Genomic DNA, 24,967 nt, shown 5'->3' with positions numbered 1-24,967 from the left:
TTATGAGGGGGGGGGGGGGCGGAGAAAAAAAAATCAACACTTGCACGTGGTTGGCGTTCACTCAATCACCAGCTGATGCGTTCTCGCTTCCTCTATGTTCATCATCACGTTCACCAGCCACTGGGGATACGGATCGTCCTGCAAAAGGTACATTGAGATCATTGTTAGCACACAAAAAACAAATTCTAGCTATAAAATTGATCAATTCTTCCTATTCTTACAAATGTATTAAGACTTGAACCAGTCTACTTAAAAAAATATTCAGAGCAATCACTTGACAAGTGATTAATTCTACTTTCATTAATTCCAGTGGGGGGGTCATTGCATTTTCGTCAAACAATATATTTCATGTTTTTACCGTGAATGACTTCCTTTTGCGACTCTTCTTCGTCCTCATTTGACGCTGCTCGTTCTCTACCGACCAAAAAGATGGTTCCCATGAGTAGAGCTCATCTGATATGTTTCCGCTTGCGCTCCCCTGGTCCACTTGTCTCTTTTTTAAGGGTAATTCCGGCTGATCGAGTTGCCGTGTAAGCACCGTGCTGCGGGATCTTCCAGGCCTGCGAACGTTCAGCGGAACATCACGAGAAAAGCGCTCATATTTCTCACCCGCTTGATGTTCTGCTGCTGGAGACTCTTCAAGTGTCGTCTCAGATTCCTCCAAGATGTCAGAGAGATTTTCATCCTGTGTAGATCGTAAATTGTTGGGAAAATTAATGCTACAATTGAGGATAACTGGCCGTTTTTTTTTTTTTGCTCCAAAACCTTTCTTCTGCTAGACGAGCGATGATATACATCCACTATAATCAACCAATCAATTTTCTGTGATTATTTGCAATCATTTAAAATGCGTGCTTTCGTTCAGGAAACGTACGTTGACAAAGAATTTGTAAAAACTCACACGTCTCTGTTGAAAGTCCATGGTGGGCGTTTGGTGCTTCACACAAGAGCAGCAAGGGAGAAATTAACGGATTACCGAATTCCTGTTACATTCGAAATTTCGGCAAGTGGGCGGGGTCAAAATTAAAAGGCCAATCTTTTTATTCATCTGTGAGGTAGCCTAATGAAAGGTATAGTAAATTATTTTATATATAAATGTTTAAAAATAGGTCAATATATACTGATCATCTAAATTTGTACCCAATGTTGTGTTAGCACAAGAAGCATTTAAACGTAGTTAGGACTACTATTCCCAGCATGCTTAGGGAACACTGGTCTGGAAACTATGGCTCTCGAGCCTTTTGGGGACTGCGTCTGGCTCGCGGACAAACCAACATTTGTTTACACAATTGACGTCATAAATAATTTTGTTATATTATCAAAGTAAAAAAATAGACCTACTAAAATCAAAATGTTAAATTAGCTTTCAAATTATAAAATATGATCACGTTTGCAATCCATCAGATCTGTTTTCTACCGCTGAAATCCACGGTTGCGTCATATCAGCCAATCCCCGCTGCCCTTCGGTGTACAGAAGGGTGACACCAGGTCGGACAAAAAAAAGCACAATTTTTATTGGACAATACGGGGTCGTGAGAGGTCAAATTCCATCCGCTTTATTTCAAATTTCAGCTAGCTTTATAGTATAAAGCATTGTATGTAATGTGCTCACGAAGTTCAGAAGTAAAGAGAGCTTGAAGCAACATGTTAGTGTGATCATTATACAGTAACGGGATTAATTTTCATGTTCTACTGATGATGGGAAAAAAAAAAGTGTTGAAATGTTGCGTACGTGCCAGCAAGCAGTTACATTGGCTAATGGAAAGAGGAGGGGTGGCTTGTTTGTGAACTGTCATTTACCTCAAATTCCCCCTCTTTGCTTCACATGGTGCGTGCGTGTACTTGAACACCGCGTTAAAACAACAAACTTTTTTTCCCCCTGTAAGTTCATAGTTTACTTCTGATCAGTCACTATGACTATGACATTTCCTCATTTTATACACCAATATTATCTTTATTACAAAATATTCAATAAACCATCTTTACACTGTACAAGTTGTAATGTCGCTTACAGGCGTTTGGATATTTACAAAGAAAAACATAAAAGAGTATAACCTGCATATCAAAATGAATTTGTGTAAAAAGGCAGGTTGCAAAGACGATTAAGCTTGACATGGAATAAGGCAGAAACATGACATATTGTATGTACACAAGTGCAGTTAAATGCTAAAGATACAACCGTATGGCGTACAGCGGACCACCACACACCTCAAATAACGATTTTCCGCCAATAATTGACCCTCGCCGCAAAACGGAATCCCAAAACACAAATTGCATTTTAAACATCGTCAAACATCACTCTGACTTGTGAGTTAAGTTTTCTTTCTTTTGGTATTTTTGCAGACAAACAGTTAGAAATAAACTGTAGCGCCGTTGTGGGAGTGAACACGGCCAACCTGCTTCCCAGCCAATGGAAGCGGCTTCTCTCTCTCATTCCCTTTGAATTTAGCGCACCAAAATTGCGTTACAGCATCTGCGCCACAACTTAGACCTGCTTTTAGCAAACCTTTGATGGATTCTAAAGAAATACTGTATAAGGGGAATGTGGGCTAAATGCACCAGTGGTTGATCGGCTGCTTGTGTGCTTTAATACCGTCTTATGTAATACCACGAGTCAGGTTTAGGGAACTCCTTTTTTTCCCTTTTAGAACGACCTACAACTCTTATTATTCGCGGGCTGAATGTCTTTTTTAGAATTGCACACATCTGGCCACAATGGCCCGCTGGCTTTGCATTCCCAAGCCATGTTGTTTGTGTTTGCACCAATTATGCAAGTTTTGTTGCTCACAATGTCTTTACTGCATCAAAAGATACCCATAGACTGACAGGGTTTGAAAAAGAAAAAAAAAAAAAGACATTTTAGCTTATCGGATGGTGTTGAAAAGTGTGCCAACGGAGTGGGTGCCATCTTGAAAATCTCATGACTTTGGTTTACTTTAAGGGGGCAATCATATTCATGGCTATGGCTTGTCAACTTGTCAAAGGTCATGCAGCGGTTATAGCCAAAAATGTCATTGTGCTGTGTCGTACCACCACACACCACCCTACACACTCACGCATGCTTAGAAACACTGAGTGACAGCTGTAAATAATACAATGCATCCTTGGCATCATTAGAAGGACAGTGCAAAAGCAATAAGAAAATCATTTATAAATAAATAAATGCACATACTGTAGCAGAGATTTTACCTGCAAAGAATGGATGGTTTGTCTGAGTGTGTCCAAAGAGTGGCGAGCAGCTGAAATCCCCTAAAAAAAAAAAGGAAAAAGAAAAAAAAATCCAGCGAGTATGATTGTCTGGACTCATTTCCTAAATGAGCGTCGCACCTGCAGGAAACATGCAGGCCGGTCTCCTCAAGGCCTCCATCTCTCGTTTCTTCTTACCTTCACTGAGGTCACACACTTGTGTTTGTGTCTACACCGCAGCATCAGCCACGGTGGCCACGGTGGCCACTGCTTCAATTTCAATCTGTGTCACATCTATTTCCTCGCCCTCCTCTTCCTCCACTTCACCCACCGCAGGCACGCAGGAGGAGGGCAGGCACGCGGGCCGGTTGTTGGGGGAGGCGGCGACCGAGGAGACGCTGCCCAGGGTGGCGGGCACGCTGGTCTTGCCGCAGGAGTGGATGCGGCGCGCCAGGCTGGCCGAGCGCACCACCGACGAGATGGTGGCCGTGCCCACGCCCTGCACCTTGCCCTCCAGGAAGTACGTCAGCATCTCGCCTTTGCCCTTCACGCTCACTTTGCCGCGGCACACCAAGTCGTAGTCCGAGTTCAGCAGGCGGTAGACCTCCTCCGTCACCTGGGTTCAAAGTGATTCTCGTCAATGGGAGGAATGAAACCAAATTGAGACAACCTTAATCAAATAAAAGGCTTAAAAAGTATCTAAAAATACATCTTGGCTTGAAAAAAAAAAAAAGCTAGCTAGCTAAAAATGTCGGATTCGTCAATAAATGATATACATTAGCTTTTGGCGTTGGTTTTAAATGCATTCTTTAAATATATTCTGAATTTGTCACCTGAATCTTCCCTGGTACTCCCGTGCTGTCCATGCGACTGGCCACGTTGACCGTATTCCCCCAAATGTCATACTGGGGTCGCCGTGCCCCGATGACCCCTGCCACCACTGGACCAACATTGATCCCTGCAACCGGCATGGCGCATTGAGCAAACCAGATAAGTCACAAACAACATTTTATATTTTGATTGGTGGTTGTTGGAGGGGGGCAGACGTACCCACTCTCAAGACAAACTCATTGTAAGACTGATAGTTGATTTCATCCAACACGTCAAACATCTCAATGGCGTAGTCCGCTAGAGTGCTCAGGTGGTCGTAAATAGACTTTTTAGCCTATAGAAGCAAACAACGATGTCATTTGGGCGTGCGACTGTTTGCCGAACGTAGTCGTATCAAGTCATTCTTCGCAGAGGATCAAGAATACAAATGTATCACTCCGTCGTTTTTGAAGTACAACCATCCCGCAGTGTCTCACCTTGGTTCCAACGGTGGGGACGAGGCCCACGGCTGCCATGTACGTGCTCCCGATGGTCTTGATCTTCTCAATATCTCTGTAGCACTCTTTGTCCATGAGCTGGATTAAGGCACATTCACGTTTAAGATCCACATCAAGCATCAGTTGATCATAAAACAGCCGAACCTCATCAAAGTCTGCAATGATCTCGTTGAGCAGTCTCAAGCACTCCACTCCCATGTTGTTGCCGTCCAACTCGATGTAGAAGTCGTTGAAGTTTGGGATGGAGGCAAACAGGACGCCGACTTGTGCGTAGGACTGGTAGTAAAGATCCTAGAAGAAGAAAAATGCAATTGTGACGCCACTGATCTACCCGCTTGTGTTTCTGAGCTGTGCTCACCATGTTCCTGGGGTTGGACAGCAGGAAATGTTGCGCAACGTGTGCCGGCAACAGATTGAACAGGATCCGCCTGTTGTCCAGTTTGACTTTTTCCATGCCGTCCCTTTCCTCCTCTGCCTGTCAACCAAACATGCAAACAATGTTAGCGTCTGCTAAGTGAGTAATGCTTGGTTGATCATGCGATATTTGTGAGTTGGTGAAAATGGATGCAAATCCTTCAGACTAACTGCCAAAAAGTTTACCTACACCTTAATCACATGCTGATTGTTTCAGTTCCGAGTATAAAGACGTGACATGTCTGAAGCCAACTCAGATTATTCCTTCACATTTCCACCAGCAGGGGTCAGTAAAACCCCTTACATGTATGGGATTCCCATTTCAACTGGCTGGTCACATTGCCAAGCCTCTTACTATGCAAAATAGTCTTTTTCGTCATGAAATAGAGCCAAAACAAACGGAACAGAAACCCGGCCGCTTCTAACTACATCAATATTATAAATACATTATTTTAGTGTAGCACATGATTGTGTTGTGATGAAGACATGCTGGCTGACCTGCACTGCCCAAAGGAAGTCCAAGCGCAGTTTGAGGTCAAGCTGCCTGGAGTGGAGGGCCAGGGCACTGACGAAGAGCAACAGAGACAGGATGGGCTCGTAGCCCCGCATGTGGAAGGACCCCCCACTGTGGAAGAGACCAAGACACAAAGTCAGCGCCGGGGCCGGACCACCCAGGAAAAACTACACGGGAGGCTTGAGGCGATCCCCCACGCAGTCGACAGCAAACACGTGCTAAGTTATACAACAATGTGGATTCGGTTGCAGTGTTTACTTGTCTAATTGCCTGAATGTAGGACTAGCGTGACATACACACACACGTGTTGTACATCAGTGCATATGTAGGCTCCCAAAACTCCTGTTTCCCCTCACTGGATCAGAGAAACGTTCCAAATGAAACACGCGTCGCCTCCTTTTGAGGCGATGGCGGAAAATCAAAGACGCAAACGAGCATCTCATTCGCGCGATTGCCCCGCTGAGCCCGGCCGGGGGCCTCACCCACCCGGCGGTCTTGCGAAAACCGCTGAGCTCCAGCACGGTGACGTAGAGCACCCCCAGCAGGAGCATCAGCGCCATCTTAGGCAGCCAGGAGACACGCAGGAAGAGCGCCAGCGTGAGCGTGCCCAACGCGCACGACAGGAAGGCGTAGCGGGCGCCCTCGCACGGCAGCTCGGCCATGGTACGGTTGGCGCCGCCGTCCTCGTCGATGATGACGATGGAGCTGTTGGTGTTGGCGGGACCCCACAGCCGGGGCATGCAGCCCACCTGTACCAAAGGCAAACAAAAGCACGTGTGTGCACTTCAGAACGCAGTGAACAAGATCCGCCGTGCTAAACGAAATTTACTTACCACGCAGGCCTGGGCCACAGCATAGATTAAGAGCACGATGAGAATGCAGAGAGCAGTGCGGATCTGAATGGTCAGGCACCCTGGAAAACACTGATTCAGCAAATAATGTAGGTCAGGTTAAAAAAAAAAAAAATCTGTGCTAATCCACAAATGTCCGTATGTATCAGAAAGGCCCGGCGGCACACACCTGTATGCTGGTAATATGAAGATACATGATACATGCTACCAGGAAACAGACGCAGAGGACAAGCAGCACCAGAACCACTATGCCACTGGAAAGAAAGAAAGAAAGAAAGAAAGAAAGAAAGAAAGAAAGAAAGAAAGAAAGAAAGAAAGAAAGAAAGAAAGAAAGAAAGAAAGAAAGAAAGAAAGAAAGAAAGAAAGAAAGAAAGAAAGAAAGAAAGAAAGAAAGGAAGATTATAAACAAATCAACAAATAATACTGAGTCGTGATCTGACGTACTGCGGTATGATGAGAAGATAGACAAGGCCACACAAGGCAGCGAGGATCAGCGACAGAACCACGGCGCTGGTGAAGTACTCATCCGGAACCTGGTGGTACTTTTCAGTACCAAAAAAAGGAGCAGAGTGGTCAGTATTGATCGTTACAAATGTCCCAAAGGAGTTCAAGTAGCGTGGCTCACCCTCTGCTCGCGTTGCGAGCACTTGTACATAAGCGTGAGGAAGTTGAGGTCGGCCGTGTCCGACTCGGTCTGCCGGGCCTCGATCAGCCGCCCGATGTAACGGTTGACCCGGGTTCTGGGGCTGCTCTGGACCACGTTGGCCTGGTTGGCGTTGGGCCGGTTTCGCAGTTTCTGCGGCGCCGTCCTCATGGCCCTCCGCTGTGTGTGTGTGGGGGGGGGGGCAAGAGGTCAGAGCGAGCGTTATCATGTTGGAATGGAAACACCGCTGAAGGAGCATCAACAATACGAGCGAGCGGGCCGCCAATTATACTTTCAAATGGAGCTGCTGCAGTCACATTTAACTTCATTAGTGGATGCACCCTGCTGAGACTAAGTGTCTTTGGCAGCCACACTGAAGGGAGGTGCAAAATTGCCAGCACTGGAGCAGAACCACATGGCCTCCGTTCTTTGCTTTTTTTCTTGTCGCTACTCAGACAGAAAGTAGTTCACGCAAATCTCAGCGCGTTGGGATATATTTTTTCATTCGTTCATCGGGACGGACGGATGGGGAAACCTTTATGCGCAAGGGCAACGTTTGAGTCAAGAAAATGTTACATTTTGGGAATATTTGGAATGAGAAAAAGCGGGAGTGCTTACCTTATCGCCGTCCTCGCAGTTCATGACATTGGAGAAGGGGATCTCGGCCTTGAACATCTTTCTGCAGTGCATGAGCTGCACCAGCAAGTAGCACACGGTCTTGAACTTCATCTTTTTGGCCGGTTTGATATCCGACAGAATCAATCCTGGGAATATCTGCGTGAGACGGCGAGGTGAGGAGGATTTGCAAAAGTCAGCGCATTGGAATAGATGTATAATGGAAGGTGCACGTGTGTGTGTGTGTCATGTAGTCATTATTAGCAGCATTAGGACCTTAACCACAGATACAATGTGGGTCAATCCCTCAAGGTCATATTATTAGTTTGAACAGATCTGAGCTCCGTTATTGAGCTCCGTGCAAAGTTCCAATGTAATATGGTGTGATCAAAGGCAGATTGTGTAGTTGTCGGAAAATACCATAGAGCAGAAACGTAATTTAGCAAACAGAAGACTGCAATTTTTGTTGAAATGAAGTTCCTCAACTCACTTGGACATTGTTACTCGGCACCAAGATGCCGGAAAATGGCAACAAAGCACTTCAGCATAGCTCTTTGGAAGTAAAATGGTAAAAGATGGCAGCAAAGCACTCATTTTGTCGAAATGCAACTCCTCAACTTCCAAATATTTTTTTGTACCGAGATGCCACAAGATGGCAGCAAAGCACTACTTTTGCCCAATGAAGTTTTTAACTCACTTTCCTACAGTCCGACGTGCCTCTTTGGAAGTAAAATTGTAAAATATGGCAGCAAAGCACTCATTTTGTCGAAATTCAACTCCTCAACTTCCAAATATTTTTTTGTACTGAGATGCCACAAGATGGCAGCAAAGCACTACTTTTGTCTAATGAAGTTTTGAACTCACTTTCATATAGTCCAACATGCCACATGATATCATCTTGAACATATTTCACACGAGACTTGCAGCGATAGCACAATTTGGGAAGCGCAACATGTGAGAAGAGCGCTGCTTGCTGACGTGTTTTCCGCCCGCGTGCATCTGTATGCATGCTCAAAGCTCAACTCTGCAAATCTGTGATAAAAGACGCCACAGGCGTTTTTTTCACCCCCCCTGCTAGTTGAATCCATTACAGGCTGGAAGTGACCATCATCTGCACATCAAATGTGTGAGAGCTCCATTAGATCACGCTTGATGCTTTATACTACACTCCGGGTGCGCCCCCCCCCCCCCTTATTCACCTCCTGCGAGATTTGAGAGCAAGAGAAGCAACCAGGAGATAAGCCTCCTCCTTCAATCGAGCCTCGTCTGACTTTCCATGTGGATAATCTCTGCACAGTACACCCTTGAAGGTATTAAGGGTTCACTCGGGGCCACGGCCTCATAAAGAACACAACCCAAAGTGCCGCAGTACGTCGTCATCGACAGCAGCCGCCGTTACCTTGCGTCGGTGAGATGGCACGATAAAGAAAGTTTCAATCTGGTGTTTTTGGAGGAAGGCGTTGCGCTCGTGACCGTTTCCCGGCTCCACCTCGTAGTCTCCGTTCAGGGACTCTAGTGTGGCTCTGGTGATGTGGACCTTCCTGTGGAACGCAACAAAAAACAAATACAATCATGCACATGAATATATTTTTTCAGGCACTGGGAAAGTACTGACCCGGGCAGTCCCCCGGCCTCCATCACGTTGGCGAGAGTGACGTCGTTGGACCACACGTCGTACTGCCACTTCCTGAGGCCCAGCACTCCGCACAGCACCCTGCCCGTGTGCAGGCCCACACGCATGTTCAGGTTGACTTCCGTGGCCTCTGCCACTGACCTGAGAGTGCAGGCGGAAACACCTTGAACAGATACTGAAATGCACACACTACTCTAGTGGACGACAGTGGAATTACACCCAAAATAAACACAGGTAAATTGAGTTACGGATGAGGTATCATGAAAAAAGGTGAGTCCGATATTTGTAGGACTCCTCAATGTGATGAGGGTTTATTGAAGACTTGAAAATTGTCCTTTCTATAGGTGAAGCAAGTGGGGCACTCCAGGGGTTACCTTGCTTCCCCTGCCCAAAGTCACCTGGGATCGGCGCCAGCTAATCCGCGACGCTAATGAATATAAGCACGATAGAAAATGGATGGATGGATGGAAAGTAAAGCACACCTGCAGCAAATATGTCCACTCAATGCTCAAACTTGGCGAATAAAAAAGATTGAGATTTAACATCAATAATGCAGTTTTTTCCCCTCTTCGAATTAAGACTATCAAAGAACTTTTCCAGACCTGGACAAGGATGATTTTTCTTCAAATGTGCTATAATTTGCTCTCCAATTCCAAAATAGATGAGACCAAAGAAGAAGACAGCAACTCTAATCCATGTCACAATCGTCACAGCCAGACTGAAATCAAGCCATGAACGTATCAAATTAGAAATGATCTTTTTCTCTCCTTCAATATGGAGCGTATCAAATGAGAAAGTACATACACCTGGGAGATGAACGGATTATCTTGACAAAGAAAAAGTAAGAATCCGGACTTTGAAAAGTGTCCTTAGGTGAGAAATCGAAGTGTGGATTCAGTTTGTCCATAAGCGCCCGTTGTGATTGGCTGGCAGCCTCTCGCCTGAAGTCAGCTGGGCTATCCTCCAGCAAAACGAAGATAAAGAATAAATAAAATCATCAGCTCACTCACGTTATGGTGTCAATCATGTCCAGTCCCATCTCCACGCAGCAGTGGGCGTGGTCCGTCTTGGGCTGCGTCAGGCCAGACACGCAATAATAGCAATCCCCCAGGATCTTGATCCGACGACAGTGGTTCTCCTAGCAACACACACATGACAAATACACACTGTCAGCGGGATGATGGTAGCATAGATATAGTGTACAATCATGCATGATGAATGCCAGCGAGGTCAAATAAGCTCGGGGAACATTTGGGCATACATCACAGCAAGGCAGCAAGGCAGCGGGGTGGAATTATGCAAATGAGCAGTGCATCTTTGGTTCCGACGTATAAATGGATTTGACTCAAAGCGAAGACTCCGTCCCTTTACGGCTAAGCATGAAAACAGAAGGCGGGCGAAGACAAAGCGCCATTATGATGGAAGCGTGCGATGGAGGCAGGGGAAGCGGGTTACTGTTGACGCCGTCCGTCGCTCGCTCGCTCGCTCGCAACCCCTTCATCGTCTCCATGGAGCTAATGGGATCACCGGCCGTGCATGCGGACAGCAACAAAGACTCGGAATTATGCACGTTGGCGGCGGCCGGCCGGGCCCCAAGCGCGGCCAGGCGGACGGACGCGCTATTTTTAACACTCGTGTCCCATGTTTGCAAGTTTGGCTGATTTCAGGGATGCTCACAGAGACTAAACACACAAAAGTTAGGAAGGAAGAAATATCACTTCCGGTCAAGCACTGGTTGTAACTTATAGTTTTTACGTTTCATAAAAAAAAATAAAAAATACACTTGTTGATGAAACTGATCCTTAATTCATAAATATATATCACAAATATTATTACATAAATGATGGATTATGATTATTACTACTACTATGAAAACCTGATATGCTATATAATAAAAAAGCAAAAACAGATTACAAAAAATCTTTAAAAATTTACAAGCGTCTTTTGATTTGAAAAAAATAACCAGTGTTGTTTTAGTAATCCATTAACCTGTCAAATACTTTAATCGATGAATAGGATAAAACCAAAACATTTATTCAAATCAAAAATGTTCCTCATTGTTTACCAAAATAAAAGTAGTATTTCTTTCCAAATCAGAGATGCAAGTAAATTTTTCGAAAACGATTCTGAATCAACCCTATTTTTTCTCACTAGCATAACATGATATGATTGGCGTTGGGGACAGTGGAGTCATTTGAAAGTGGTGCTGACTCTCTGCCCAGCCTTGCTAGAAGCTCAGTGCAGTGGCAGTTATTATGTAAATTAAAATCACTATTACATAATTCCTAGGCGAAAGGATTTTTGAATCGTTTATTGTTGCAAATTAACGTCTCAGGATGTTCTTCATCATTAGCTCGTGCACAGTACATCAACATTGGAGCAACTGAAGCTACACTTCAGCCTCTTTCAAATAGGCTCTCTTGTGTTGTCACTGAGCCAGCCGGGTCCATTTAGACTGTCTCGGGTCAGGTGATCAGTAACAGATGGCGCGATGGCAACGAGGCAAGGCTTCGGCGAGCGGGGGGAAAGCCCCGGTGCTTAAAGTCTGCCACTCTGTACTTTTCCTTTGCTAATCTGCAACTGTGGCTTTAGGAGCTGATTGAGAACCCGAGCGAGATTACCGCACAGCACGTGACGCGAGGACAGCCGCTTTAATCGAGAGAAGAAAGACGTCAAGACGACACACATCGTCGCCGATCGATAGAAATAATGGCCCGATTCATAATAGAGCATTTCCACAGGTGTGTAGCCTTGCACACGCACACATGCAACCTGATATGCATTATGCATATTGTTGCAAATGAGCACACACACACTTCATTGCGCCCCAACAAAGAGGACGACACAAAAGCAAGAGGCAAACAAGCTGTAAAATAAAGCGGCCACACACAAACGAGCAGATGACAGCAGCAGCGCTATGAGTCACCGAGGATATGTTGTTATTTGTTAGAAATCCTCACATCCTCCAAGTTTAGGCCCCAAAGCGCCAGAGGGCGGAACTGTGCCTTTAACCGTCGCTGTCGTTTGACTTCCATGTCAATTTTCTGAATGTGATTAAAGCCAGTATGGCCTTCAGCCGGATAAATTGGTTCGCTATGCATTAACACAACTGGAAATTCCATTTGCGAAGCAACGGTGACTCTCGTGCAATCATTTCTATGAGATTGCACGTACATTTAAATTGCTATGGATGAACAATTTATACAGGATAGAAAAAGGAAGAGAATGCCTTTAAAATGAAATGATGATACTTGGAAATGCACACAAAAATGGGTATAGCTAGCCTATAACAACAAATAATTTTATCTGTTCATGACCCGGAAGCTCGGCTGACATACTATCAGACATTTCCAAGAAATTGCCAAAAAAGCAGAATCATGTTGAAACCAAAAGGTAAGCAGAGCTGCAGAGCTAGCGCAGAACAGCATTAGCTAACGGCATTAGCATCTGATAACCGGTTTGATATTTGCGTTTGACGGCAAAGTCTCAGCGTCATGCGCCACATGCACGGATCAGCATCTTAGTGAGGAAGTGCTGCCTCCGCGAGTGAAAATACAATCTAAAAAAGCTTTTAGTGTGTCGCAAGCACTTGATAGTTCACACGCTTTGTCACCCCCCCCCCCCCTTGTGCCATCTCTAGTCGCCATGGCAACCAAAGCCCATGAAACTGAGGGGAACGGTGGGACTTAACGGTGATCCTCGCATCTGCTCGGGAGGCAAAGCCATCAGGGCAGTTGGCTTGTGTTTACACGTCAGATTTAAGGTGTTGACAGAAAAGCGGCGCCGCCACGCCGGTGACGGTCTCAATTGCAGTAGCACAAATGTTTACACCTGCTTGATATCATTTTTTGCTGCTATTTTAGTTTGTCTCGTTGTGAAACTGCACGCGCTGTAGAAAAAGACGAACAACCGTGGGAAATTCCGCAAAAAGGCAGTCGATGGCTACATCTAAAAATGGAAGCGTGAGACGGAGCGCCGAGAGAACCACGGGGCATAATAGACGCGCCGTTGAGGGAACTAGGCTGCTGCGTGTCAATCAAGAAGCTGCGAAACAAGAAGCGGAGGAGTCTGGAAGCTGTGATGCACGGAGGTGTTGTGACAGGAGAGAAAGAGACACACCGGAATGACGAGGCCCGAGACCAAAATGGCCATATGCAAAAAAAGTTACGTCAATTTGAAGGGAACAATCTGGATATCCCAAATAAAAATGCTAACCATTAGCAAAAATAATGTCTGTCGAAATAAATGGAATGTTTCAATAAGATTGCCTTTTTTTTTTCTGTCCGTCATGATTTGACAGCATTTGATTTTTAAATTTCCCAGCCATTTTTGCCAGTGGCACTCTCAGCTGTTATTTTGTGTGCTGGACAGCCTGCCGAAGACTCAGCCAAGGAGAGGAAGTGTTTATCGAGTGAGGCGAGCAGTTGGCGTGTCAATTTGCACGCTTGGAAATCAACCACCATCTCTGAACACGTCATCCATCCGATGCACCGTGGCACTACTTGAGATTTATTGTCTTGGCTGAATTTTGTTAATGAGTGTTTTTTTTTTGGGAGTGCTAAGGTCCCAAAGCTTCCTAGAGGTGTTAACGTCGCTATTCTTCCGTCTCAGCGGTAGTCAGCGGATTCTGGCGACGACGCTGAAGAGTTATAATTATTCTCAGCTTGCGTTCCAGTGGGCGGTGGCAATCAAACTGCCGACACTTGTCAGTGTGAGCGGGATTCCTGGAAACCCAATTTTTATGGATGAAGACCTAGTCGGAGGCTTCAACTGAAACATGTTTGTTTCACAACATGCGAGCGTAATCACACAAGTAATTGAAATTGGGGAAGAAAGCTGTAATATTGCCAATGTTACCAGTTTGTTTTTTTAGTATTTATTTATAAATAAATATATGTATGTATTTTAATTTTTATATTTTTTATTAATTTATATATATTATAATATTTAACGTATATTTAGTATATATGTTATAAATAAATAAATAAACAAATAAATTCATTCATTCATTAAAAAATAAAAAAATTAATTGTCGTACAAGTAACCGGAAACTCTATCGCAAAAGTCCAGAGCGAAGATTCAAACCTGGAATCTTAGAAGAGTGAGGCCCACTTGCGAAATACTTTTGCCCGCAATTTTCCTCTTCATCCCAAAGCGATATTGTCGTTCGAAATTAGAGATGATGAACATCCGAGAGACTGGTGTGCATTGTGAAGTGCTCCTTAGGAGGACTCTATGTTCGTGGCGTGGAGCCCAAGCAGCTTGACTGGTCCAGAGAGTGGACAGGTGGTGTGGGGATGGTGCTGGAATGCTATTACGAGATGACGCCCAGTGGCCATGTACCATCACCCGCTCGTCGCAAGAAAAAAAAAAAAAAATTCAATGAGAGGAGAAGAACGCCCGCTGACTACCGCTGATGAGTCACCGCGACTCGCCACTTCCTGCCCGAGTGGATCAACGTGAGGGAGGGCTTCGGGTCGAGGTCTGGCTATGACATCGGATGACAAGCTCCAACCCGTCTAGGCCGCACCAAAATTGAAATCAAATGTATAAACTACTTTTGTTTGCCTTGGGCTGTTTCTTACTAATAGAACGAATGTTTTTAGCTCTTTTACGTACCACTAGAGGGAGCTCTCTGAGAATCATTGATTTAGGAAAGTAGTCATGGTTAACACATGTGCCTCACAGTTGTGAGTCCGGTGATTAGAATCAGGGCTCCGGATTTCCTGCGGGGTGTTGGCAAGTGGTGTAAATGTAAATTTCCAGTGAACTATTTACAAAGGGGAGGAGCTGAGTTAGCAACTTCCTCCTCCGGTCGTTTTGCACAGCCATGCAGTGTGGAGGAAAAATTCAGCCCAGGGCGAGTCTGGACTAGATTAGAGTCTTCCTCAAATGAACCACTCGGTAATCACATTACACATCACAAGGTCTTCCAGTATTCACTGTGACACCGCGCCGAGTTGACAGCCAAGACCATTCAGGTCATGCTACACACACACACACACGCACACACACACACACACACACAAGGGAAGCCTTTTCCTATCAGGGGTCACAATAGATGCATAGAGGAAAAGTGATGATAACCATAGAACAGTAACTGGCTTTAGAGCAAAGCAATTGTTCAAATATGAAGACCCTAACCAAAATGCACAATTTTAGCAATAGCGGCTCACCGTAGCGAGCTCGTCGAACTTTCCAAAAAGCTCGTTCAGGAGTTTAACCAGTTCCTGAGCGGTGCACTGGGAGGCCAAGCTGGTGAAGCCGACGATGTCTGCAAACAGGATGCTGAGGTGGGCGAAAAAAAAAAAAAAGAGAGAAATGGCGTGTTATTGTCATGATAATGGAGCTGGATCAGATTAGCAGCGAGGGAGCTCTTTAAATGACATTTAGGAGGTCAGTTTGAACAGCAACGTTGGATTTTTCGACAGCGGACCAATCAAAGATGGCAATTAGTGGCCAGCAGCAGGCAAAGAAAGATTAAAAAGGGAGGGAGGGAGGGAGGGAGCGAGCGAGAGAGAGAGTCTGCCCCATTTTGACTGGCGGCGCAGTCAAAGCACAGCGACTGAAAATAGAAGGCAGAGCATTCTCACGGGGATCAAGGTGAAGACGTTTTCTGTTGGAGGAGTCATTCAGGGATATTATGCCGTCGGGACCTTGTTGGCGCCGTTTCCACAACACAGGCCGCTTTACGCAGCTACGGAATTTTGTTGTCAAAATAGTCATTCTGATTTTGCACGTCAAGTTGGTTCGCCGATCAGCAGTTTTGTGGCGTCCTTGAATCAGAAAATGTCATGAAAAATGTCATAGGATATATTTCTTTATTATTTATTTATTCTTTTATTTTCTATCCCTGTCCTAACTTGACTTCAACCCTTCAGAGACGAGGCGACGTCTTTGCCACGCCGAGCCGCCGGATTCATTTGCGCCAACACTTGGATTGGTCGCCATCTGTGACGGCCAAATATTTAGAACGCTGAATGTTGCATTAGTGCAAATCTGCAAACAGTGGGCCTAATGCGACACTCATCTTGCATTGTGGGCACATACAGCGGCCAATAATAGAGCAAAGAACTGGAGAAAGCCCAAATTGATTTTGAATAGGCAGCCTACACAACACATGTCCCGTTATCTAATTCCACAAGATAACACAATAGATCCTGTTGCGGGGCCCACTTAACGCTCCCAGCCAATTCGCTCTTCTTTTTTTTTCCCTTCTCATTTAGTTCTTTCTGAAGTGAATATTTCCTTCGAGTTCTTTCCAGCAGCGAGAAACCATTTAATCAGTACTCAGACAGACAAATGTGAGCATTTTCCCTCCCTTGCAATCCGAGTCGACAAAGGCCCGATCATCAGATGTCAAAGATTATCCCGAGTGATTATCTTGGGGTGTGCTTTTTGGTGTGATTTTTCCGCCAATCTGCTTGGGAAACAGTTGGGCCGACTGTCTTACATCATGTTAAGGGAAATTATTTTAGCTGGGTACACACACTGATTATCAAGGGCCCGATTATCAGGTGTCTCGAAAAGATTATCCTGAGCGATTATTGGGTACGAAAGTTTGTCGAAGACACTCTGATGAAACTTTCCTAGTTTATTGTTGTTAGTTTTTTTTTTTATATTCTCGCACATTACGCCCCTGCATAATTTTTAAGATATTTAAAACCCGTGTGGAGCACGGAGGTGTAAAAACTGCATTTAGCACTCGTGTGAACTTGTGATCTGCCAGGCTGGTTGTGGGAACCGACATTTGGGTGAAGAAATCATTTGCTTTGAGCCATTTGGAATTTTTTAGGCCACAACTGAAATGATTTAAGAGATATATCATGGAAAATACATCGCTTTAAAAAAAACAGCGAGTTATTTTCATAAGTAGGAAGCAGAATTTTATGCTCTCTATTTTTTTTTATTAGGTTGACAATCTACTGTATGTATGGGAGTGGATTGAATAGCTGAGAAAATTAATTTATATGAAATAAATAGTCTGTCTTGAAAGGTGAACACTTTTAAAGGGGTAAAAATATGATTTCATTTAGACTTTTAATTGCTTAATTTATTCAAATGAGGTACATGTTAGCAAAGATGACAAAAACTGTTTTATATGTCCTGTATTTTATTTTTTTAAATAAAAGGGACTATTAAACCACTGACCCCAGTAATGCTCATACTATAAAATAGAGTCATAAATGTTTGTTCAGCATTCTACTCTACTGAAAAATATTCCCAAGTGATATTTTGTATTTGCATATTTGATGATCTCACCCTGTGGTGCTGGGAATGACTTCAAAATAGTAATTTTACATATTTAGAAAACAGCCATGATTTTTTTCTTAAATCTTCTGTTAGTGTTTAGCTTCAAAGTGGACATGGTTTGGAAAAGCAATGCAAATGGGAGGTCCCTCAAATAGTGAAAATAAAATTAAAAAAAAAAAACATAATGGTCTTTTATATTCCAAATCTTGTTGGAAGGCAACCGTTTTCTTTGCGGGAGTTTAATCACATTTTTTTTTTTCTTCAGCAGCTGATCACAACAATATCCGCCTGCTCGGACTCTAATCAGATCCAAACAGTGTCCACCTCCACCTTGGCCGAGCATAATAAAGAAACGCTCAAAGAAAAACTGAGCTGGTAATTAAAGTCCGCCTGAATGACATAAATCCTGTCCTGCGCCCAATGTGCGTGTGTGTGTGTTTCGAGGCACAATAACAAAAACAATCAGAGGGAAGGCTTTTGAAATGGGATCCATATTTAGACAGTCACACACGGCGTTACGCAACAAGAACCTCGTCGTCTCCATTGAAATGCTTCCCTTGTCGTGTCGCAATCCTGAGGCGAGGCAAACTTTCTCGCCGCTCTGACAGCAGCGAGAGCACTCAAGAAAGGAACTCAGGTTGCTCTGCCCTCATGAAAAAATGATCTAGGAGTGGGGGGGGGCAAAGGTTAAAGGTACTGGACACGCTTAATGGCGCAAGCTTGAATTGAAATTCAATTGGATTTATATTTTTGTCTCCTTTTTATGTTTCATTGATTTGGTTAGTTTTTTCATTGCCGTGCAAAGTGGGTCATATACAGTAAGAGGTTTCTCACTTCCTAAGACAATAATCATTCGGAGCCTCCCTTCCAATGAAACATCATTTGCTCAATTGACTACCGCAGAAATGGGCGCAAGCGTCATTTCGGTTTCTCTTTCTCCAAAATCTCACAAGCCCTATTTTTATTCCCTCCGGGGTGCTGCCGAGCCTCCATGACCCTGAAGTTGCTCACTGGTGGCCTATTATCCGATTCCTAGCAAGTCCCTAATTGGATCTTTTATGTCAGCGGACGTGGGTTGGCTTGTGTTTAATGATCCAAAACGACAAATCTTTAAATGCACTGAGACACTTTTAAAGCTGCCAGGCAGAAATGTCCCATGGCGAGTGGATTTCCTCGGAGGACCGAGACGGGTCTGATGAGCCGAGCGGGTACTTTACCTGACGTTGTCGTGGCGCTGAATGTAGATCTTGTGAAAGATCCTTTCTGGCGGCTTCAGGAAGTCCTCCTTCATCTCCATGGCGACGTTCCTGGGCAACAAACTCATGAGGAGGCGCTCCTGGATGCAAGACAAACAACAAAATGTCAGGATTACAGTATGAGAGTTAATATAAATGCAAGTTTTATTTATATATTTCAGTATATTTATTTTTAAGCACACACTGGTTTCAAAACAAAAAAGGTAAGTATAACAGGTTTGGGGCTGGAACAGATTAATTGCATTTCTATTCATGTCAATGGGAAACATTACTTTGACTGAGCAACATTGCAAGTTACAAAAGGGCTCAGGAGGTTCCGCTGCATCCATTTCTTCATATACTGTTTACTGTAGTTTCGATCGACTGTATTGCTTTTTTTTGGGGCCCGTACCTGTTTTTCGTTTTCGTCCTCCATGCGAAGTCGCTCTTCGATGCAGTCGCGCGCCTGCAAGAAGGCCTTCCTCTGCGCTCGCTCCGTCAAGATGCGCACAAATAGGCCCGACAGGTTGACGCTGGTGAACAGCACCGTGTTGGCCACCAACTAACAAAACAAAACCAAATCAATTTTATTTCACTTTGTTTGCTCAGAAGTTGACGAGAGTTTGGAAATGACAGCAAATGGATTTCTTTTTTTTGTGCTTTGTCTTTGAAATGTGACTACCATCAATTTGAGGTATGGAAAAGGAGCATGCGTGATGAATGTGTGAAGTCTATTTTTATAGAAACGCATAAACTGCTTCAACCATCATCGCTGATATCCCGAGTTTTCATGAAGTAAAAGGAATTTATTCCAAAGCATATTTCCAGGTCATTTGACGATAATCTTCCCTAGAACGAGAAATTTATTCACAACGCAGTACACTTTGGTGCTCGTCTGCAATGATTTGTCTCCTAATAAATATGGACGTATTTCTCTACAAAGTACGCGGACGCTCTTTTGCGGCAAGCCCTGAAAGTTCAACAACTGAATCTGGTGCATCTACATCACAGCGGTCCACAAGGACGAAATCTGTGACGTTTTTATGAGCTCATTCTGCGGAGGAATTATGAGCGAGGAAAAAAAAATCGGTGGTGTTTTATTTGTAAAGCGCATCGGTTTTAATGGGCGTCATTACAAAGTAACTGCAACTGAAGGTTGATTTTTCATGTGTTGGAGCAATGGAGGTGAAACAGGTTGCACTTCTTGCATGTTGCCAGCAGGGGTGCTGTTGATTCACTCCTTGAGTCATTTACAGTCTAAAGAAAGACAACATGAACAAACGACTAAATCCATCCGCCTATCCCGACATATTATGAGCTGATGAATTTATTTATTTTTTTACCGTGTGGTAGTAGTAAGAAGAAGAAGCTGGTTTATTTTGATTGCGTGAATGAGTTTAAGACAATCCAACATTAATAGAGAGCATGCATTTTGAGGAACACCCACTGTAACCATTTTTCTGACAGCGAAGGACATCGAGCAGAGGACTCGCATGCAACTTCAGTACTAAGGACAGCTCCCTGCAGCTCATTCAGCAGAGAGCACAAAATACACTTTGGGTGCAGTCTCTTCCTTCCTGCAAAAATACAGCTAAACGACAAGCCAAGGGGGAGGAAGGGCTTTGACATAAAGAGTGAACTTCAGCAGACCCTCGCTGCTGGTGAGGAATACAAATAAGCGTGATGGGGCGGGAGAAACCGTGTGACTGTTACCCCAGGGGATCTGAATCGCCCTCGGAGGAGGAGATGGCTGGAAATGGGGGAGTGGGGCGACATCCTGTAAGGCGGCGACAACAGAAGTAGGGCAAGTCTAAACGCCACACAAAACAAAAATGTCTTGGCTTTTTGGTGGCTTAGCCTTTTGACTCAAATTTGGAGTGAGCAAAGCAGTCACATCAGATAAAGCTGCCTGGGTAAACCGGATGCTATGTGCACTTCACTTCAAATTGAGATTTGATCAGTTCATCACGCGCCCAGCCGATGACAGCGTATTTGCTGAGGAGATTGTTTCTCCACCTCCCCGTCGGTACGGCTGACGAGACGCCTCGGCTGCCGTGTGAAGGACAGTGTTGGCTGCAGTATAGATAGCGAGGGGAAGCTAATCCATTAAGCTTGGAGATGAGCCCCGTGGCATGACCCCCGAATACACGGATCGCACCTGCACCAACCCCACTCGCCCTGAAATTGCAATTGCCACTTTATGACTATTTTGTAATAACAAGGAGGGGGGAGGGGGGGGGGCCTACCGTGGCCGTGATCCACAAGGGGATAAACCCTCCATGTCACAAACGCCTGACGGGGCTTTCGCCTCCAGTCAGCCCGAGCTGTGGCACGCACCTCATTCCCTTGCCACTTGCAAGTGATGATTAAAATAAAAAACCCTCAACTCACATCAAATATGTGCACGTGTATATACAAACACACGTGTACGTGAATGCATCTGCTTGAGATTTACACTGTGATCACATGCGCGTGAGTGTTCATGTTTGCGGATGACGTGTGACGTGCATGTTTTAGGAGTACATGCGTGTTTGTGCGAACATTCATGGATACGCGTGTACGTGTGTTTGTGCGCGTGCGTGTCGCTACTCACCGTCCTCCAGAGTTTCTGCGTCCTGACGGAGGTTGCGGTCACAATGAGGTGCGACACGGACACCATGAGCCCGAAGAGCACGGCCAGCAGGGTCCGGACGGGAAGCAGCGCGTAGGCGACGAAAGTGACCAGGACAAGCTGCCACACGCCCTGGTCGGGCGACGTGTGTGTCTCGGAGCCCGCGGCGCCCAGCGAGAAGGGACAGCAGAGGAAGGCGAAGGTGAAGCCGAAGAGCAGGCTGAGGTTGACGATCTGCTGCAACTGGGTCACCTGCAGGTACTTGACGTTGGTGACGATGAAGAGCGACGTGAAGACGACGCAGTGCACCGGGTGCGAGCCCTTGGAGATGGTGAGGTGGCCGGGGCCGCCCAGGAGCTCCCCGCCGGCCAGCGCCGACGACATGACGATGAGCACAGCGAGCGCCTTGAGCGTGGACGTCTGCTCCAGCTTCAGGTTGTAGTTTTGGAAAAGAGACTCCAGCTCCTTGCAGTCGAACTCGTCCTCGCAGGCGATGCTGCTCACCGGGAAGCCCGGCGGACACGGACTCCTCTTCCGCCGGCTTCGGACTTTCTCAAACGGCGCTTCCTCCATGTCGGGGCCATTCATAAACTGAAGATGTAGTCAGCTGGATTTTTTTTTTGGGGGGGGGGGCTAAGCGCACTTTACCCACAACAAGGCACTAGGAGCAGCGTCATCTCTTTACACCGAGACAAATGTACAAATCACACAGGCAAAAGAAAAGAAGACGGAACGACGTCCCCTCGCAACTTAGCGGCTCTTGGCGGAGCTCAGGCTCAGCTGGGATCACGCGTGCGCAGTGCGAGGCCGACGATAAGTCTCAAGATGATAATAATGGGACTGTCCACGCAGCGTCCCTAGCTTTCTCTCACTCCCTTGTCTGCCACCTACACGCCTTTTTCCACGATTAGAACGGTCGCATCTGCTCAACATGATCGTTTCCTGCTCGCATCCATCATGCATGAACATAAGTGGGGAAAGAAAAGTCGTGGGACCAAAGAGTCACCAAGCAAACATAATCCGGGGACCTTTAGTTTGGCTAGTAATACTGATTCTTAATAAATTATTGAATTTTCAATCATATTATTATTAATCATGTTTTTTTTCAATTCGACTGTCAATTTACATTACATTCGAAAGGATCAAGCTTTATAGTGAACATCACGGGCTGAGTATATTGACTGTAAAAGTGTCATCTGTAGTAAATGACTTTTGGCTCAAAGGATAAAAAAAAAATTCACAACAAATAAAAATCAATGAAACCCTTGAGTGATCATAATGGGAATAATCGGCAAAAACCACTCTGGAACAAATCCCCCATGATAAACTGGCATTTGCTGACCTTAGAGGGGATAAAAAGTCCAAAACATGAACAAAATGGTGATATATATGAAAACTATAAATATGTTCTCAAGTGTCAGGTTAAGAGCAGCACGTTTGAGGGCTACGCGCATCCGTGTACGGAACGAGATCATTTCTGCTTTGGCAGGACCAGAATCATGGGCTCTTGTTTCATTCATTAGCACAAGATTAGTCACCAGGCAGGCACAGACAGAGGGAGCAACAAAGTTGACAGATGGATGCTCCGTGCACAAGTCCAGCCCGGTTCCAAGGACACTTGTGCCTTCTGTTGCCCCCCCTCTATTTCACTCTCCTCCACTCACACGGGTCCAACTCTGCTGTACCGATGGGAACACAGAAAAGAGAAACAGACAGGAGTGAAAAGAAAAAAAAAACATCTAAAAATAGTCTGCAATGTCAAAGTGAAAATTAGTCACACCTTTCAGATGGTTTTCTCTAAGCAGAACCTTTACTTGGAATAAAAACATTTTGGTCAGCCATAATATGTCTGTTTAAAGTGAGGCTCAAATGAACTCAATTGCAAACAATTTGTTTTGCTAATGTGTGCTTTAAAAAAATCTGTTACATACTCCACTTTAAAGAAGGACATTCTGAATGTGACCCTTGAGTGCCTTTTAGTCACTTGGACATGGGCAGCTTGACCAAATAAACCTGGAATAGTAGCTGAAAAACATCACCGAGTGGCAAAGCACTACTTTTGTATAAAAAGACAGATCTATTTTGCTTCAGGGCCAACATGGTGAGAACACGCTTGACGCTAGCATTTGACAAGGCTTTTAGCGCTATGCTAATGGTGCGGTTTTGACAGGGACACCGTTGTCAGCCGCCACCAAGGTGATATGGAAATGCAACAAAAACGCTTTGTTATTTTTAGCCGCTTGACCGCTGCGTGATTAATCTTGCATTGATTTTGATGTCATCATCGCCTCATTGGCGTTTCAATATTCCCGCTGTGCGGGAGGAGTGCCACCCCCTCCATCCAAAACAAATCTCACTAACGACCGTTTTTTTTTTTTCCCCGTTTCATAAGACATCCCGCGTTGTCTTTGATGCAAACTCCACAATGCGTTGGACAGATGACATTCACGTTCGTGCGTGCGTTTGATTGACAGGTGGATCCCGATGTGCTAATGTGAAGCTGAGCAGGTTTGGGGGGTGGACCCCGTGAATGACATCAAAAAGTGTTATTCGGTGCACTTTGGCTGGCTTCGGGTTTAAGTTTCACACACCTCCTCACCCCCTCCCTGAGCGCAAAAGACGAGAGGGGGATGCCGTGGGAGTTTGATGCCCCCAAGGGCCAAACCAAGGGCAAGAAGGAGACACTCGCATCTCCTCCTGCCGGTCTCCCATTTAGAAAGCATCGCCTTGTTATTTTCCTCAGTCACGAAATTTGTGTGTAGGCCTTAATTCAAACCGACATGATTGGACTCTGGAAGCAGCTGATCCGAATCAATATGGTCCAGGAGAGACCAGTGTGCGTGTGCGAGCGTGTGTGTGTGTGTCCACGCCCAAGCGTCCCGTGCCCTGAAAATTGCAGACACTTTGACTCGACACCAGCAAATGAAACAGCCGCCAGAAAAAGACCCCTGAGAGGAAACGTCGGCACACTGCGAATGAGCTGGAGTCATTCTTAATTAAAATGTGCTAGGAAGGAAGTCGCCACTTAACTCGCCGCTACTGCTTGAGAAGGTGCAGTGAGCCCGTGCGGGTTTACACACATGTCGTAATATGCTGACAAAAGTACAGTAGGGGGGGACGGCTACATTTAAATGCAACCACATGAAATGCACAAATGAATGAATGAAATGAAATCCTTGCTCACCATTGGCTAAGCAGCATGGAGCCCGGCGTCCATCTTCACCCTTTTCAACTCATTTCAGCAAGTCAAGAACTCGAGGGTATAAAGTGTGCTTGATCCTTGGGGGAATATTGTCACAAACATGGATGGGGATTATTTAAATTGTGAAAAGAAGCATAGGTCACCTTTAAGCATGAAACCGAACGACTCCATTTGTCACGTCTGTAAACAAAAACACAATTACAGAAGAAAAAAAAAAATTAGGGAAGGAAAAAGATCCACATCTTACCCTTCTGCTCCCGGCCGGCGTGGTTCTGTGCGACCTCAACCTGCATTACCTGCCAAAGCTGCGATTCAGACGTAATTCATCTTTTGATAGACTACTTGACAGCTCACGGGCGGCAAGGCAAGGTCACGCCGGCCGCTTGTACGGCGCTGGCCAAACAAGATGGAATGCCGTCCCGCGCTCGCATATAAGTCCTGCAGGAAATGTGCTTGCACGTGGATGACATCATCATTCACGT

General features: G+C 45.2%; 1 protein-coding gene and 1 long non-coding RNA gene across 7 annotated transcripts; one reads left to right on the top strand and one right to left on the bottom strand.

The window, feature by feature from the left end:
* Positions 1-27: 27 nt before the first annotated feature.
* On the bottom strand, positions 28-22,311 carry LOC119137074 (adenylate cyclase type 1-like). 6 transcript variants are annotated; one of them, XM_037276088.1, is made up of 24 exons: positions 21,266-22,311; positions 19,085-19,234; positions 18,655-18,773; positions 15,361-15,472; positions 10,195-10,322; positions 9,167-9,325; positions 8,951-9,092; positions 7,555-7,710; positions 6,919-7,116; positions 6,738-6,835; positions 6,463-6,547; positions 6,276-6,365; positions 5,929-6,191; positions 5,427-5,553; positions 4,873-4,989; positions 4,659-4,805; positions 4,494-4,592; positions 4,237-4,351; positions 4,020-4,144; positions 3,328-3,802; positions 3,190-3,249; positions 610-685; positions 359-414; positions 28-138 (listed from the first exon to the last, which is right to left on the bottom strand). In XM_037276088.1, exons 1-20 carry the CDS (start codon positions 21,869-21,871, stop codon positions 3,416-3,418), a joined length of 3,423 nt encoding a protein of 1,140 aa, XP_037131983.1. In that variant the 5' UTR covers positions 21,872-22,311; the 3' UTR covers positions 28-138; positions 359-414; positions 610-685; positions 3,190-3,249; positions 3,328-3,415. The 6 variants fall into 6 exon arrangements, with proteins under 6 accessions (XP_037131983.1, XP_037131981.1, XP_037131980.1 ...); XM_037276086.1 differs by having other exon boundaries at positions 3,385-3,802; XM_037276085.1 differs by having other exon boundaries at positions 3,190-3,802.
* Positions 9,292-10,193, top strand: LOC119137078. The gene is made up of 2 exons (XR_005100856.1): positions 9,292-9,418; positions 9,529-10,193. It is a non-coding gene; the product is annotated as an uncharacterized LOC119137078 (long non-coding RNA).
* Positions 22,312-24,967: the final 2,656 nt, after the last annotated feature.

The sequence above is a fragment of the Syngnathus acus genome, chromosome 17 (assembly GCF_901709675.1).
Source record: "Syngnathus acus chromosome 17, fSynAcu1.2, whole genome shotgun sequence".
Classification (NCBI taxonomy): domain Eukaryota; kingdom Metazoa; phylum Chordata; class Actinopteri; order Syngnathiformes; family Syngnathidae; genus Syngnathus; species Syngnathus acus.
The sequence above is the reverse complement of the archived record's forward strand: the minus strand, read 5'-3'. Positions and strand labels throughout refer to the sequence as shown.